The sequence below is a fragment of the Ambystoma mexicanum genome, chromosome 2p (assembly GCF_040938575.1).
Source record: "Ambystoma mexicanum isolate Mex_15411 chromosome 2p, UKY_AmexF1_1, whole genome shotgun sequence".
Classification (NCBI taxonomy): Eukaryota; Metazoa; Chordata; class Amphibia; order Caudata; family Ambystomatidae; genus Ambystoma; species Ambystoma mexicanum.
Window position 1 is genome coordinate 1,449,690,091 of NC_090923.1, and position 14,145 is coordinate 1,449,704,235.

The following is a 14,145-nucleotide window of genomic DNA, read 5'->3' on the forward strand; positions in this document are numbered from 1 at the left end:
GCTTGTCCAGGGACAGTTTGGAATTGCCCCAGCTTTCTTCCAAACTCCTTTCCCCTCTCCGTCTCCTTTCTTCTTCTCCCTCTTTGATGTCTTTCTGGGGAATTAGCTCTTGTGATGCCTTCGATTGGCTGGGACTGGTTTAATTTCTTTTCCAAATGTTAGACTGTTTCCTTTCTCAAATTGGGCCTCATTACAACCCTGGCGGTAGCTGCCGTCGGAGTTGCATTTTTTCCTGCTCCTGGCAATGGGGACGTACAGGCCCATTCGGACCTTGGCGGACCCTCTATGTCCCCATTGCCAGCGGCCGGAATCCATTACTCCCCATTAGGTCGAATGCACCAGCACCGTTTATAACGGTGCCGGTGCATCCGACATGCTGTGCTCGCGGGTGCCTTTCTGCCGACCAGGTCCGACCTGGCGGGCAGAAAGGCACCCGCGAGCACAACTCGTAGTTTGCCGGTCTGGGGACTACAGTACAGCAAGCTTACCGGTACCGTAGTTCCTGGACTGGCAAACTTGTAATGAGGCCCATTGCCTCTAACAGATATTTGAATCTCTGTGCAGGGCTTGCTATACATATTTTAAATGGGAGATTTCTCTCACCTGTTTCCTCCATGTCCACAAATATGTCTGGTAGCATGGGAACGTCTTTCTCGTTCTTGTGCCGGCCCTTCACTCGCATTGCCTGGGGAAAGTTGTTTAAGTGTCTACAGTTTGCCAAAAAGGGGAGTGGTTACCATAGTAATCTCTGGGTTGTTTCCTGCTAGTAATGCAGCATAAGACAAAGTTGCCTCAGAGTGTTCCAATTCTGGTACAGAAATACCTAATGGTAGCTCCTTGGGATTTTTAGAAGCAGGGATCTATAGTCTTCGGGAAGTATACTACCACACCTTGGTGGGGTGGCAAGCCTATGGGATTCTACCCCTTGCACCCTCTGAAAGGCACCTCAGGTAGCAGCGACACCAACCCAGTTCCCAGAGGCTCACCCTAAGTGGAGTTGTTGCAGTTCACTACACGTGCAGTGCTATAGTAGGTGATGGAATGTTAAAGTAGAGTGATAGTTGGGCATGGTGTGAGAATAATGGTTGTTGTTGTTGAGTGTGACTAGTGTGCATTGTAAGAGTAGGTTTGGCTGTTAAGTTGGAAAATAGAGCATTGCAGAATGTGAGAGTATTTTGTGGTGTCTAATGTAATAGTATTTGGGATATGCGTGCGCAAGTAGGGTGTGAGAGGGAAATTGGGTATAGTATGGTGTCGAGTGTTATTTTAGGGTGCTGTGTTGAGTGTGAAATTAGTGTGAGCTTTGGAGTGTGACTATTAGTTGTGGAGTGTAAGTAGAGCATTTTGTATGGAGCGCATGGCTGTTGTGTGGATGGAGTTGGAGATCAGGGTGTGGTATAGAAAGTAATGCTATCGTGTGGTGGAGAGTTTGAACATATTTATGGCCTCATCAGTGGTTGTCAGAGCGGCAAAAATGCAGCAGTAATGCTATTACTGCCACATTACTGTTCTGCCCAACCCCGACTCTGGGACGAAAGCTGAAGATTTTCCTCCAGCTCTCAGCCAGAGGTAAATTTCCAGCTTTCCGGCCATTTTCAGTGCTATTACCGCTGGTGCTATTACTACAGTCGTTAATAGCACGGAAAACCCCATAGAGCATTCTGGACTCATAACAAATGGGGACTAACAGCGCCACCGTAATTTGGGATCCGGCGCTAATTGCGCCGGACTGAGTTGCGGTAATGCTTATTGTATTGGGCGGTAACCTGGCGCAATTACCGCCAGGATACCGCCCAAATCATGATGAGCCCTTAGTGATCTGCAATGAGCAATATGCTGCAGAGTGTAAGACCTGTGAATTATGTGTTGGAATAGGGTGTGAAGTGGAGTACATGTTTGGGCCGGCAGGATAGCGCAGGGGCAACGCGCTCGTCTTGGAAGCAAGACGATGTAAAAACAACACAGGTTCGAATCCTGGGTCCGCGCTTGGAAACCTCTTCGGTATTAAGCGCGTTATAAAAAAACAATTATAATAATAAAGTGTGGTGTGTAGTAGGAGGACATGGGTGAAGAGTAGAAAATATCACTTGGGGTAGACAGCCAATAGGGAGTTGTGCAGTGTGTTAATATGTTGTGAAATGCAAGAGTGCAATCTGGCCTCTCATTAATAAAAGTGTGCCCACTGTGAAAAAGGCACAGTGTGTTTGCACTGCATCGGGCACACGTTTGTATTTAGCAACGTGACCATTCTGTAATTCTGAAGGTCCACCTGCTACATACGTGGGAAATATATTCATCAGCTGGCATTCACTCATTTTCAAGTTAGATGGGCAATAAACATTTGGGAATTTGGTTGCCCCTGCAGATGGTACGATGCACATGCTTAATAAGCTATTGTGTGTGCAGACAATAGGCATAGTTATTCAATGGTAGTATACTTAATTATTGGAAGTTTACTTCTGTGAGCAATAAAGTGACGATGTAGTAATAATAGTGTAAATGCTGTGCTGTATGTGATGGGTATGTTTAGTGTCATATGTGATAGGTAGGTGCATAACTGAATGTGAGTGGTAAGTGTAGTTATAAATGTCAGTAGTAGGTGCAGCGGACAGTGTCAGTGTAATTCTTGTGTGTGTGTTTGTGGTAGGTGCAGTGCCGAGTTTTGAGTAGTAAGTGTGGTGCTTAGTGTGTGTGTGATGCTGAACTGAGTTTTCTGAACATGAAATGTAGTAATAAGCTTGACTAATACAGATGTGCGAGAGGTTTATGCAGTGCTAAGTGTAATTGGTGAATTTTAAATAAATTGTATTATATGCTTAATAATACCCTTTAATACATTACCAATTCAATTCATGATGAAGATGAAATATCAGCAAGGAGTGTAACCAGTTCATGACTTAACAAACATTACATATAACACACACAATAAACAAATATATCAACCATAAAACCAACAACTCAATCAGTTTCATCTAAATACAAACAATTCTTGTCAACAAACAGACTGTATCTGAAATAAGAACATCATCTATTTAAAAACTAGTAAAACCAATTATCTTCCTCCAAGTTGAAATACTTCATAAAATCAACTACAGCCACAACTCTCGTGGTGGTACAGTCATTAAGACACAAGGTCCACAAAGTTTTGCATTCAACAGACGAGGTCATGTTTATGATTTGTTTAAGGAAGGTAATACACTTGCCATGAAGTGCTGGGCAGAATATCAATACATGTTTCAGTGTCTTCAACCCATATCTGACCAAGATGGGTCGTGTGTGGAATAAGTTCCATCAAAACCTAAGGAAAGAATCATGTACAAATCTTGTTGGGTAGATGGACAGATAAGGAGCTAACGTACAACACTTTTTATGATCATAAGGCAGATGATCATGAGAGGGATAGCCATGAAGACACTCCATCGTGGTAATCCAGTCCCATTCATACAATTGTTTTTTAACTTTATTGGGATTATTCAACAAACCACTCTCAGTAGAGCCAATCTAATGCAATAAATAGATTAGATACAAAAGGTAGGAAAACATTTCAGGGTATTTTCACCACTTTAGTCATGACATTCAGATCGAGAAATAGGTTATCAGGGTTGGGCCACATGATCTTAATATAAAAAAGCTAAAGGTTTCCATTGTGCTCTACTAACGAGTGAACGAGTCCCAAGCTCGTAACAAATGGCTGTCAAAGGAATGGAGTTGGGCACACTGAATACCCTAGGCCAAAGGAGCCCTTCAAGCTTTGGAAGGTAGTCCAAAGCTCATAGTTGCAATACTTCGATAACATTGAGAAATTTGGGGACTACTTTCCCTTCAAAGAATTTTAAGAGGGGGACAAGAGAGAATTTACCAGATTTGGCATCAGCTCTACATATTTCATTAGTCAACGCAGTAACCTTTCTCCTCATCCATTCGTTAAGTTGAGACTTGTGAGATTTCGAAAGAATGGAAAACCTAAATAAATAAAGCTATCCATTCTCTCTAAAGGTGCTCACTGTATACACAAGCAATAATTTGTTAATTTCCTTTTGCTAGAGCATTGGATAACCTTGGTTTTCCCTGCGTTAATCGTGAGGAAGTTCAATTCTGAAAAATTGTCAAATGCATTCACAAGATTCTGCAACCCCTTTGGCGTACAATCAAAAGCAGAAAGTCGTCAGCATAGCAAGCCATTTGACGTAAAGATGGTGTAGCTTTGGAGTCGCAAAAAACGCTGGGGCCAAATATTCCCTGACATCAGACACATACAAGTTGAATAGGAAAGGAGCCAATATGCATCCCTCCCTAACTCCAGTAAAAGCTGGAATCTTGCGTGAAAGTGCCCCTGAATGATTAAGCCTCACTTGCACATTCGAGTGCTAATGCAAACCAATGATCAAGTGTGAAGACCATCTAGAATTCCCCACCACTTCAGTTTCACCTATAACAAGCATCCATTAACAGTGTTGAATGCTGCAGATAAGTCTATTGTGGTAATATAGGTTGTATGTCTTGCGCCATGCTAGGTTCTGCACGCACTTCAAGATGTAGCCATTCAGGCAAGTGCCAAGATGATTCCTGAAGCCTGCTTACCATTTTTGAAGTCTACCCACCTCTTGTGTCTAGGTTTTCGAGATACAACAGCAGGAGTGAGGCAAAAACCTTGCTGGCAGAATCTAAGATCGCAATGGGCCTGTGGTTTTTAGGATCCACCCTAGAGCACTGCTTGAAGACTGGAGCAATATAAGGGGTTCTCCAGGAGTGAGAAAACAGGCCTGACTCAGCCATTTGATTATGAAGTATTGACAGAATAGTAGACCAGGTTATTGGGTCATTCTTCAACAAGATGTTTGATAATTTGCTCGGGCCCGTGGCCCGGGAACTACTAATTTTTTGTAAGACCTCCAAAATCGATTTGTGATTAATCAATGATTCGTAAGTGTTAATCCCCACAGGCGATATGACACAATCAGGTTGGTCCAATGCTTCCCGCTCTGAATACAACCGCTCTAAGTGCGCAACCCAATCTTGCTCAGACACTGGATTAAGGTGAAAGTCAAGTTGGGAGTTACCGGAGCTGTTAATCATCTTCTAAAAAGAGGCTGAGCTCTTGTTACGAGGGGTTGTAGCATCTGCTCTGCATCCCTTTGTAATCTTAACGCATGATTGCACATCAGCTAGTTCTTATGCGATTGCTTCGCCTTTTAAATCAAGATATTGGCTTTTACTGGATCAAATACAGCAGTTTGCTTCAGGCCTCTAAGCCGAGGTCTCAATACCCTATTTCTATCAGCAACTATAGGATCAAAGGCATGAGTATTTTTAGATGGCCTATGGGATGCACCCGCCTTGGGGTACCGATGACAGATGTTAATGTGTCTTCCATTAAAATACCACCATTGGTGATGCTGAATGTGTGAAACTTCCAGTCTAAAGTTGTTGCTTCTAGGCATAAAGCAAGTTGTTTGTTAACTCGATCAACCAGTTTTGGGTTCCAGGAAATCCTATTCCTCCTTGAATTTACCAAAAGATTCAGAAAACCAAGAGTTTCACTGCAAATGACACCTAAATCAAGTTCAACTGAAAGCAAGCAATGGTTATTCCAGGTGGAAGGGGTAATATGAAAAGAATTGCACCTGTCCAAGAGAAACTCACTGGCAAAAGCATAGTTTTAGGTGAAAGAAAGATCACTGCTATACCAAGTCCATTTACTGGGGATATAACCCTGTACCGCACTGTTAAACATATGAAGCCCCATCCCTACAAGACAATGAGCCTCATTATGAGTCAGCCGGTCCGGAAAGAACGGTGGTTGTAAATCCGCCACCACTGTTGTTTCCGGACCGGCTGATAGGAGTCCTGCAGGTGGGAGGTGTCACTCCCGCCAGGTCTGACCTGGTGGGTTTAGCACCACCCGCCTGCAGGCGGACATGAAAACACCGGCACCATTACAGCATGGTGCTGGTGTTTCCACTTCCCCATTCCCATGGAGTCCTATGGGACTCTATGGGAATGGGGTTTTAACAGAATTCCGCCTCCGGAATTACCGGGTCACCGGGGTTGTAATGCCCCGGTGATTCCGGAAATCACGGAGGCGGAATGGTAATACGAGTGCAGCGGTAACCTGCCGGAATTTCCGGCACGGTTACCACCGGACTCGTAATGAGGCCCAATTCGTCCAATTGGTAAATTGAAAAGTGTCCAGGAGTGAAAGGTGTAGTAGTGATGAGAGTGCATTTTAGGTGTTATTCTGAGTGAATGGTAAATGTTGTGCTGAATGTAGGTGGCAGGAGCAGTATTAAATGCGAGTAGTAACTTAATTATGGAATGCAAGTGAAAGGTGTAATGTTAATGATATGATATGATTGGTTATTTATACCGCGCTTAATACCCAGAGGTTTCTAAGCACGGACCCAGGGATCGAACCTGTGTTGCTCCGTGTCGTCTTGCTTCCAAGGCGAGCACGTTGCCCCTTAAGCTATCCTCCCCATACTATGTGTGAGTGATAAGAGCAGTGAAAGTGTGAATTGTACATGCAGTGGTGAGTGTGGGGTGTCCTGGTGAGTGTGAGTGATAAGTGTAAAATTGAGTGTGGGTGGAAGTTGTATTTGCTCTGAGTGCTAGATTGAGTGCTCAGAACGAGTGGATGGTGTATGCTGAATGAAAACGATTGTGCTAGTGTTGTCTGCAACAAGTAAGTGTAGTGAAGAATGTGAGTGGTACACGTACTTCAGATTCTGACAAGAAGGTATAGTGCTGGTTGAGAGTGGTAGGTGGATCTCTGGGTGTGAGACAAGGACAGGCTGTTTGCTGTGAGTGGTAGGGTTAGTGCCTGTGTGGTTTACACAAGAGATTATTGTCAGGTAAAGGCGTACTTCACAGTGTTCACATTTATGTGACTGAAAATGCGTTTGTCTTCATGAGGGTGACATCTGACCTTGCCCCCTTTCTTGCCCTTGCGAGCTTTGCCCAGATCTCGGTCCACGGCCATCTTCAGAGTTTCAAGCTCCTGCCTCATGAGGGCATCGACCTGACAAAGCAAAAATCAAGGGTTAGTGGGAGCAGAACACACAGTGCAGGGCAATCAGTAAGGTCATAGAGTGAGTCAATGGGGAGGGAACCAGGACCCAGTGTAGGTTCTTGAATAAGTGCATAGACAGCGATTAGCCATGGATGGGGAAGAAGACGTAATAGTTACAGACTGCTTATTCCACTAGTAGGTGGAGACATTCCGGACAGTGTTATTGCACTAGTGATACACCGACACATTATCAGATTTAAACCTAAACAACATTTAAGGGTGTCTCAGCAAGAACATCATTCCTGTTTGGGTTTGAAGAAAAGTCTCCAGAATGTTGCTGGAGAGCTTTACCTGAAAAGCATGGGTCTCATCAAGAGTTGGGCGGTATCCTGGCAGTATTACCGCCGGCTTACAGCCCGTGCTAATAGCGTTACCACCAACCGGTACGGCCCTATTAGCGGCAGATCAAGGGTTGGGTGGTAACAGTAATTCCCCATTAACCATTTGCACTCAGGCCGGCGTAGCCAGATCCCTGATGCCAAATTTTATTCATTTGCACGGCAGAGTGCAAATGTGCAGGGCAAAAGATGGCATACATGAGTACATGCCGCCCGTTGCTCGGCACATTTGCACTCTGCCCGTGCAAATGAGTTAAACCTGCCTACCATGCTGGCATTGCAGGCAGCGTTTACAATGGATCTGTACTGAGTACACCTGCCTTATGCTGGAGAATAAAGCTGGCGGGCTCCATAGGGATCCCAGCATTTGCGCTAGCATGAAAATGCATTCTGGCGCAAATGCTGGGGCATTTGTATGGCGACGAGGAAGGGAAGCAGTGGAAACGCAAGTTGCATTCCGCCCCTCCTCTCCACCACACAAATGAACAAAAACGGGGTGTGACGTGGAAAGCGTAAAGGGCTTTTACGCCTTCCATTAATGTTATGCCCCCATGCAAAATGAGCTCCATGTTTGGACTTTAAAGGTATCCGCTTCCATTTTATGCTCAAGGGGTGGCTTGTTTCAATGTTTGAACCGAGGAATCTTTCTCACGATAAAATGACACCCTCATCATTTTGCATTTGTATTTAAGAGCCAGGAAAACATGGCTTCTAGCAGACACATACTACAGCAGGTAAATGGCAGCCATTAGAGCATCACTGGAGGCTTTAGTCAAGAAAACGCCCTGAGTGGACAGGGCCGCATTACGACCCTGGCGGTACAGTGATAACGGCGCCGGTAGTGATGCCGGTGCCGTTAACACTGTACCGCCACATTACGAGTTTGGCTCGCGGGGGACGCTCTCCACGCGTGGTCAGACCAGGCATGCAGAGCGGCACCCGCGAGCAGAACAGGATGATAGCAACGGTACCATTATGAACGCTAACACTGCTATCATCATCCCCATTCCCAATGAACCCTACGGGGCTCAAATGGGAATAGGGACGTACCGGCAAAGGGACCCGCGCAAGGGGAATTACTGGGCCCTCCAAGGTCGGAATGGCCCGGTAATAAGGGCATGGCTACCTCCAAACTCGTAATGAGGCCCTAACCCTGTAATAGGAAAAGTTGGAACATGGGATAGGGACAGCACAGAGTGACCTTACAGTGATAATACAGCACAGGTAGATGATCCTGCTGTACGCTTCAGGTGCTCCTTCCAAAGAGAGGGGGCCTGTTATTAAAGACACATTTCTCTGCACGCCTTGCCAGAAATGTACATGGGAACGTCAACATACACATCAAGGTACTAAGGAACATAGTGGGTACGAGACTCTCCAGATGTTTTTGGGAGCAAGCAATGGGAGGCGCTGAAGCATCCCCTTTACTTGCACTACAGGAAAAACAGCGTGCTGTCTTCACGGATACTTCCCTCTCTCCCAATGTAGACAGGCTGTGCAATGCACATTGCTAAGCGCATCACAAATTCACAATCTAGATGTGCTGTGAAATGCGCGTACATAAAACAAAAGCAATCCCCTGCGCCTGTTTGGAACAGGGTGATGCACCCTACACCTTTTCATGTGATTTTATTTGTTCACAATGACAGGCCCTTTGAAGAGCAGTTGGTGAGCAGGTGCAAGTTGATCTTGGTCACGTCACCTAAATCACCCACCAATCTGCTTAGCCCTGTCCCTTTTTTAACTCGTAGATCAAGGGCTCTCACCCGGGCATCAGTGGTGAAGGGCAGATGAAGAAAAGGGCAAATCCTGTTTGGAACCAGAATGACCCAGGACCAGAACCCCTGCTCCTCTAACATCAGGTAGGCTCTCTCGAATATGTATTTCCCCCTTTCTCATACAGCCCATCCATACCGTCACCACTGAGCGTCAAACACAACGCTCACTAGCAATATCATGGACATTGCATTGCAGCAACCTCGCCTGCATCACCATAGACTACATAAGCACCCCATCATTCACAACTACCCGAAAACTGATGATCGCCAATGTCCGCTCGACCATGCAGCAGACATCGCCAACCTCATCACTGCACATGACATGGATGCCATCTTCATTATGGAGCCGTGGATTACATTCACCTCTACCCACATTCTAGATGTTCTCATCCCCAATAGCTATAGAAATCCACAATGAGACCACCCACACAAGATCAGTGGAAGCCTTGGGACGATTTATTGCATTTATTGTTTATTTATTGTACGCTTGTTAGATGCTTATACTGGAACTAAATACTGTTTAGACGTGCCCACAGGACAACAGGGAGGGGACAAGGGATGAGAAACAAATTACAATACATAAAACATAAATATAAGTGCAGTGGGGAGGGGAAACCAAACCTACTATGCCTTGTGAGTGTTCAGAACGTACAAATGCAGAAGGGAGAGGGAATGCTGGAGTGCTTATGGGCGAGCAACAGATGAAGTGCAATCATTCACAAAACATCATGGCCATGCACCCAACTGGACGTTGCCACCATTGCCTCTTTCGATAACTTTTTGTGAGGTATTTCTGCCCTTAGTTGTGTATGAGGAGCAACTGAGGGAATGAAGGAATGAAGGAATGAAGGGATGAACAGCAACCTGTAGGTAAACATGAGAAATGGGCCCACACCTTTCCATGCACATGTGCGAGCTGTAAATCCGGGGGTGAAATAAGACAAAAACACTGTGGTAGTTGTTAATCCTAACACTGGGCAATTGTTGTGATTTATGTAGTTATAATTATGCATACATATAAATATGGCAAGTAATAAATTAATAAATATAGCAATAATACATATACAATGCTTTGACCCAATGAGGGGTAATTAATTATCTAGGTTCGAACCAACCTAGACTCAGCAACATTTCCCTCCATACATTGCCTTGTAACATTGCATTACGGTGCCCGATAACTTGCCATCCATGAATATAGTTCTTACATTACAGTTTCTTTTTTCCCTTCTTTCTCTCTGGCCAACAGTGCCAGGTATAACACCCACAAATACTGGAGCTATACATACATTGGTCCTCATTACGGGTCCAGGGGTAACCCTGCCGGTGCTACCGTTGGGCTGCCACCGGACCTGTAATAATTTACCAGTGCCTGACTTCCCGGTGCCGTCGGGCTATTACAAGTCCGGCGGCCGGGAAGTCAGGCGCCGGTACACTTGTTAATCCCCATTCCCATACACTCCTATGGGACACTATGGTAGTGGGGACACGGGAGCACCGGCACCGTTAGTAACGGTGCCGGTGCTCCCATGATAAATCTGCGTACCGTGGCCGCAATGCCCGGCAGGGTCAGACCTGTCGGGCACAGCGGCTACAGCAGACAGACTTGTAATTTGCCAGTCCGGAAACAAGGGTGCCAGTGAGCTTACAATGAGGCCCATCGTCCTACTTTGACCCTGGTAACAGATACCGGGAATAAAACACATAAATATCAGTACTTTGCATACATTGTCCTACTTTGCCCTAGCAACAGATACTTTGAATAAAAGACAGCCGTAACTCTGATCAAGGCTTAGGTATGATAAACAATACCACTGTGGACTGCAATGCTAAATACCCAGCCTCAGTATGAATTGGGAATCGTAATGGCTTAAATGGGGAAGATCCTATACACAAGAAAAATGCTTGCGAAAGTCTGTCAGTGTACCATGGCTAGACTTGTTAAACTTCTTCAGTAATAACACCTAGGTAGCTGCAGACTACCACGCCCATAACATGGATAACACACAGACACACACTGGGAGGAGAATACAACACGTAACTTTGCCACTCCAGACCTTCCTCAGCCAAGGCAGGTTAGACTATGCCCATGAAAGAAAGATCCCCAGCATAGGGTGTCAATGATGCACAATACGGGGCACAGCGAAATGCATGCAAACTTAGCGCAAATACCAAAACCAGAAGATTAACGTAAGCAGTGCTTAGTATGTGACCATTCTAAGGGGTGTCACAGAGCTTTGGGGTTGTTATGACCAACTTATGTCTCTCTCTCCAACAATGGTGATCATCCCTGTGTCTCTTAATCCAAACGATTAAACTGACACACTCAAAATATTGTGAGCTACGGTATTTTGGTCTTCCTGTATAAACCGCTCACAGACAGGGAAATGGGAGTAATAATAAATCCCCACAGTAACCAAACCAGGAAATAAATCAGTTCCCACTCTTTCAAAACCTGGACCCCGCTACCAGCACCAGCCTCACAGTTCTCAAAGGAGCCATAGTGAACAAATTGGTATGCCCAAAAACCCAAAAGCGTTGAGTGAGTTTGTATGCCTGATAGCCTCCTACAGTCGGACTGATTCCTCGAAGAGGAAACTTATTTTAAAATTGGGGACGGAATGGAGAATCCGGTGGTAAAGCTCTGTTCAGTCTTAGCACAAACTGCTCAATGACTGCACTCCCGTTTCTTTTATCGATTCCTCTCATACCTTCAGGATGTGAAAGTTATGACGACCCCACCTACCAAACGGCAGTTCAGTCAAACCGTAAGCGCAGACTTGCGTCACACCGCCCCTACCTGCTTTCCTACTCTCCTCGCTTCCTTTGTTAGCCTTCTGATACCATCCCTGAGAAGGAAAATAAACACCAAAATACAGGCCGGAAAGGCCGATAACCTCTGGTCAGAGACATGCACAGGGTCGAAAGCCCTGCACCTTCAATCCCCTCTGCTTCCTTGCTCTCGTCCCACAAAGTCCTGCGCTCACACTCCCCCCCCCGCTATACCAGGTGCTCTACACAAGGGGGGGGGGGCGGTCTTCTGTCCATAAACTGAGCTTCTCCTCAAGTAACACAAAGACCTCCACTGAGGTGCGGACTGAACCACCGTCCTCCATTTTGGGACTTCGTAAACATCCAGCCCAGGAATGGAAAAAACGGATGACAGCTGCTTTATTTAATCATTACAAAATGGCTTTGACATAAAATGCCTGCCAAAAGCAGGACAACCCCATACCTGAACCGAAACCAGATTTCTCCAGCCACAACACAGTACAAATACACATTCATACAACATGTAAATTACTACATGAACATTTCAGCCAGTGTTATTTCCCTTCTCATTTTCATGTTTTCTTTTATATTACAGATTCAGACTCCAGCCGTTAGCAGGCCCGCAATTATATGCAGTGTTGCACTCACCCCCTTGTCATTCAAAACCCTGGTCCCCAAGGGTTTAGTATTACCCATGAGGTAAGGATGACATAAGATATAAACTCCTGTTCCATTCTAACGGGGCAACTCACCATGGATGAGCAGGGGGCCTACTTAGGGGGTGTTGAAATGTGCACATATAGATCATATGGGATGTCACCTTCTGGGGGCCTTCTGGGGGGTCTCACATTGTTCTTCTGGAGCATCGTAGCTCAACATTCTGAATGGTTGGACAACCGGTGAGATCTCCTGGGCCCACAATTTGCTTCCGAATGGGGTTCGGATTCTGTTTCAGTACTTTCCAATACTGCTGGAGCTCTGTCCATAATTTCAGAGTCATGACTCTGCGTATGTTCTTCTTGCGGAAAAAAGAAAGGTTTTATGTTGAAAGTAACAGGCACCTCTCTCTGGATTTCCGGTTGCAATCTACGGCCTGAGGGACCTCGAGTTGTGTTTTCCCTTTCGTGGCAGTATGTCACATTAAGGTTTTCTGACTCACCCTGGCTCTCTTTCTCTTCTTATTCTGAGTTTGTCTGAATCGTTGGGGGACTTATGGCTTTGTCCCAACTCTGTGCCTTGCCAGCCACATTATGCCCAGTCCTCTCTCGGCTGGGGACTACAGATGGTACAGTATTCAGCTCTGCAGATTTCGAGAGGTTCTCACAGCTTGACTCCTCTGACTTGTTCCTAGTAACCAACTTTCGGGGAGAGAGCGGTACTTCAACCGTGGCCGGAAACATTTCTACATCATCCCCTATGGGTAGGAGGTAATTCCGATGGAGAGTATTCCCATACCGAGGATTTCCCTCCTCGCTCGGCCTGAAAACATGTAGTCCTGGCAACTGCTGGTCGATGATATACTACTGAGACTTCCAGTGATCCCCCAACTTGTTTCGTCCTCTTTTCTCTACACTTATTATGAGCACCCGATCACCAGGCCGCAAGTTTTGCAACCTGAGCTGGCCATCATATCTTCTCTTATTTTCATTAGCATTGTATTCAGTGGAGACTTGAGCCAATTGAAAAGCTTGGTTTAGCTAATCTTGAAGGCCTTTTACATACAAGAAGTAGTTTACCTCACTGGTACCATCAGCAGAGACCCCAAAAGTCAAGTCTATGGGCAACCTGGCATCCCTCCCAAACATCAGTTGATATGGGGTGAAACCAGTGCTCTCATTGTGAGGAATTTGACCATCTGCAGAGGTAGTGTGCTCTAGCCTGGGCTGTTTTGATATTTCTTTTAAAGAAATTGAATGTTGGTAGATAAACCTCCAGGAAATGTGTGGGGCTAATCTGCACACATTTCCCAAAGCTCACTGCACAACAAACACATAGGGCCTCATTACGGGGTGGGTGGTAAGGGATTACCGGCACCGGTAAGGGCACCGGTGCCTGTAATCCCTTTCTGCCCTACTACGAGTTCCTTTTGCGGTCCTTCCTTAACGCCTGGTTTTTTCAGGCGTTAAAGACGGGACCCGCAAAGGGACTTTTGAGCTAATAACGGTACCGCAATTTGCGGTACCGTTATTAG

The 14,145-nt window shown here is 45.6% G+C and overlaps 1 protein-coding gene across 1 annotated transcript in view; it reads right to left on the reverse strand.

Annotated features, from left to right (window-relative positions):
- The window catches only part of IQCA1L (IQ motif containing with AAA domain 1 like), a 1,109,403-nt gene that overhangs the window by 207,293 nt on the left and 887,965 nt on the right, over window positions 1-14,145 (reverse strand). Inside the window, exon 11 of the mRNA XM_069646014.1 lies at window positions 6,926-7,018. Within this exon, the coding sequence (XP_069502115.1) occupies window positions 6,926-7,018 (93 nt within the window). The remainder of the gene's footprint in view (window positions 1-6,925; window positions 7,019-14,145) is intronic.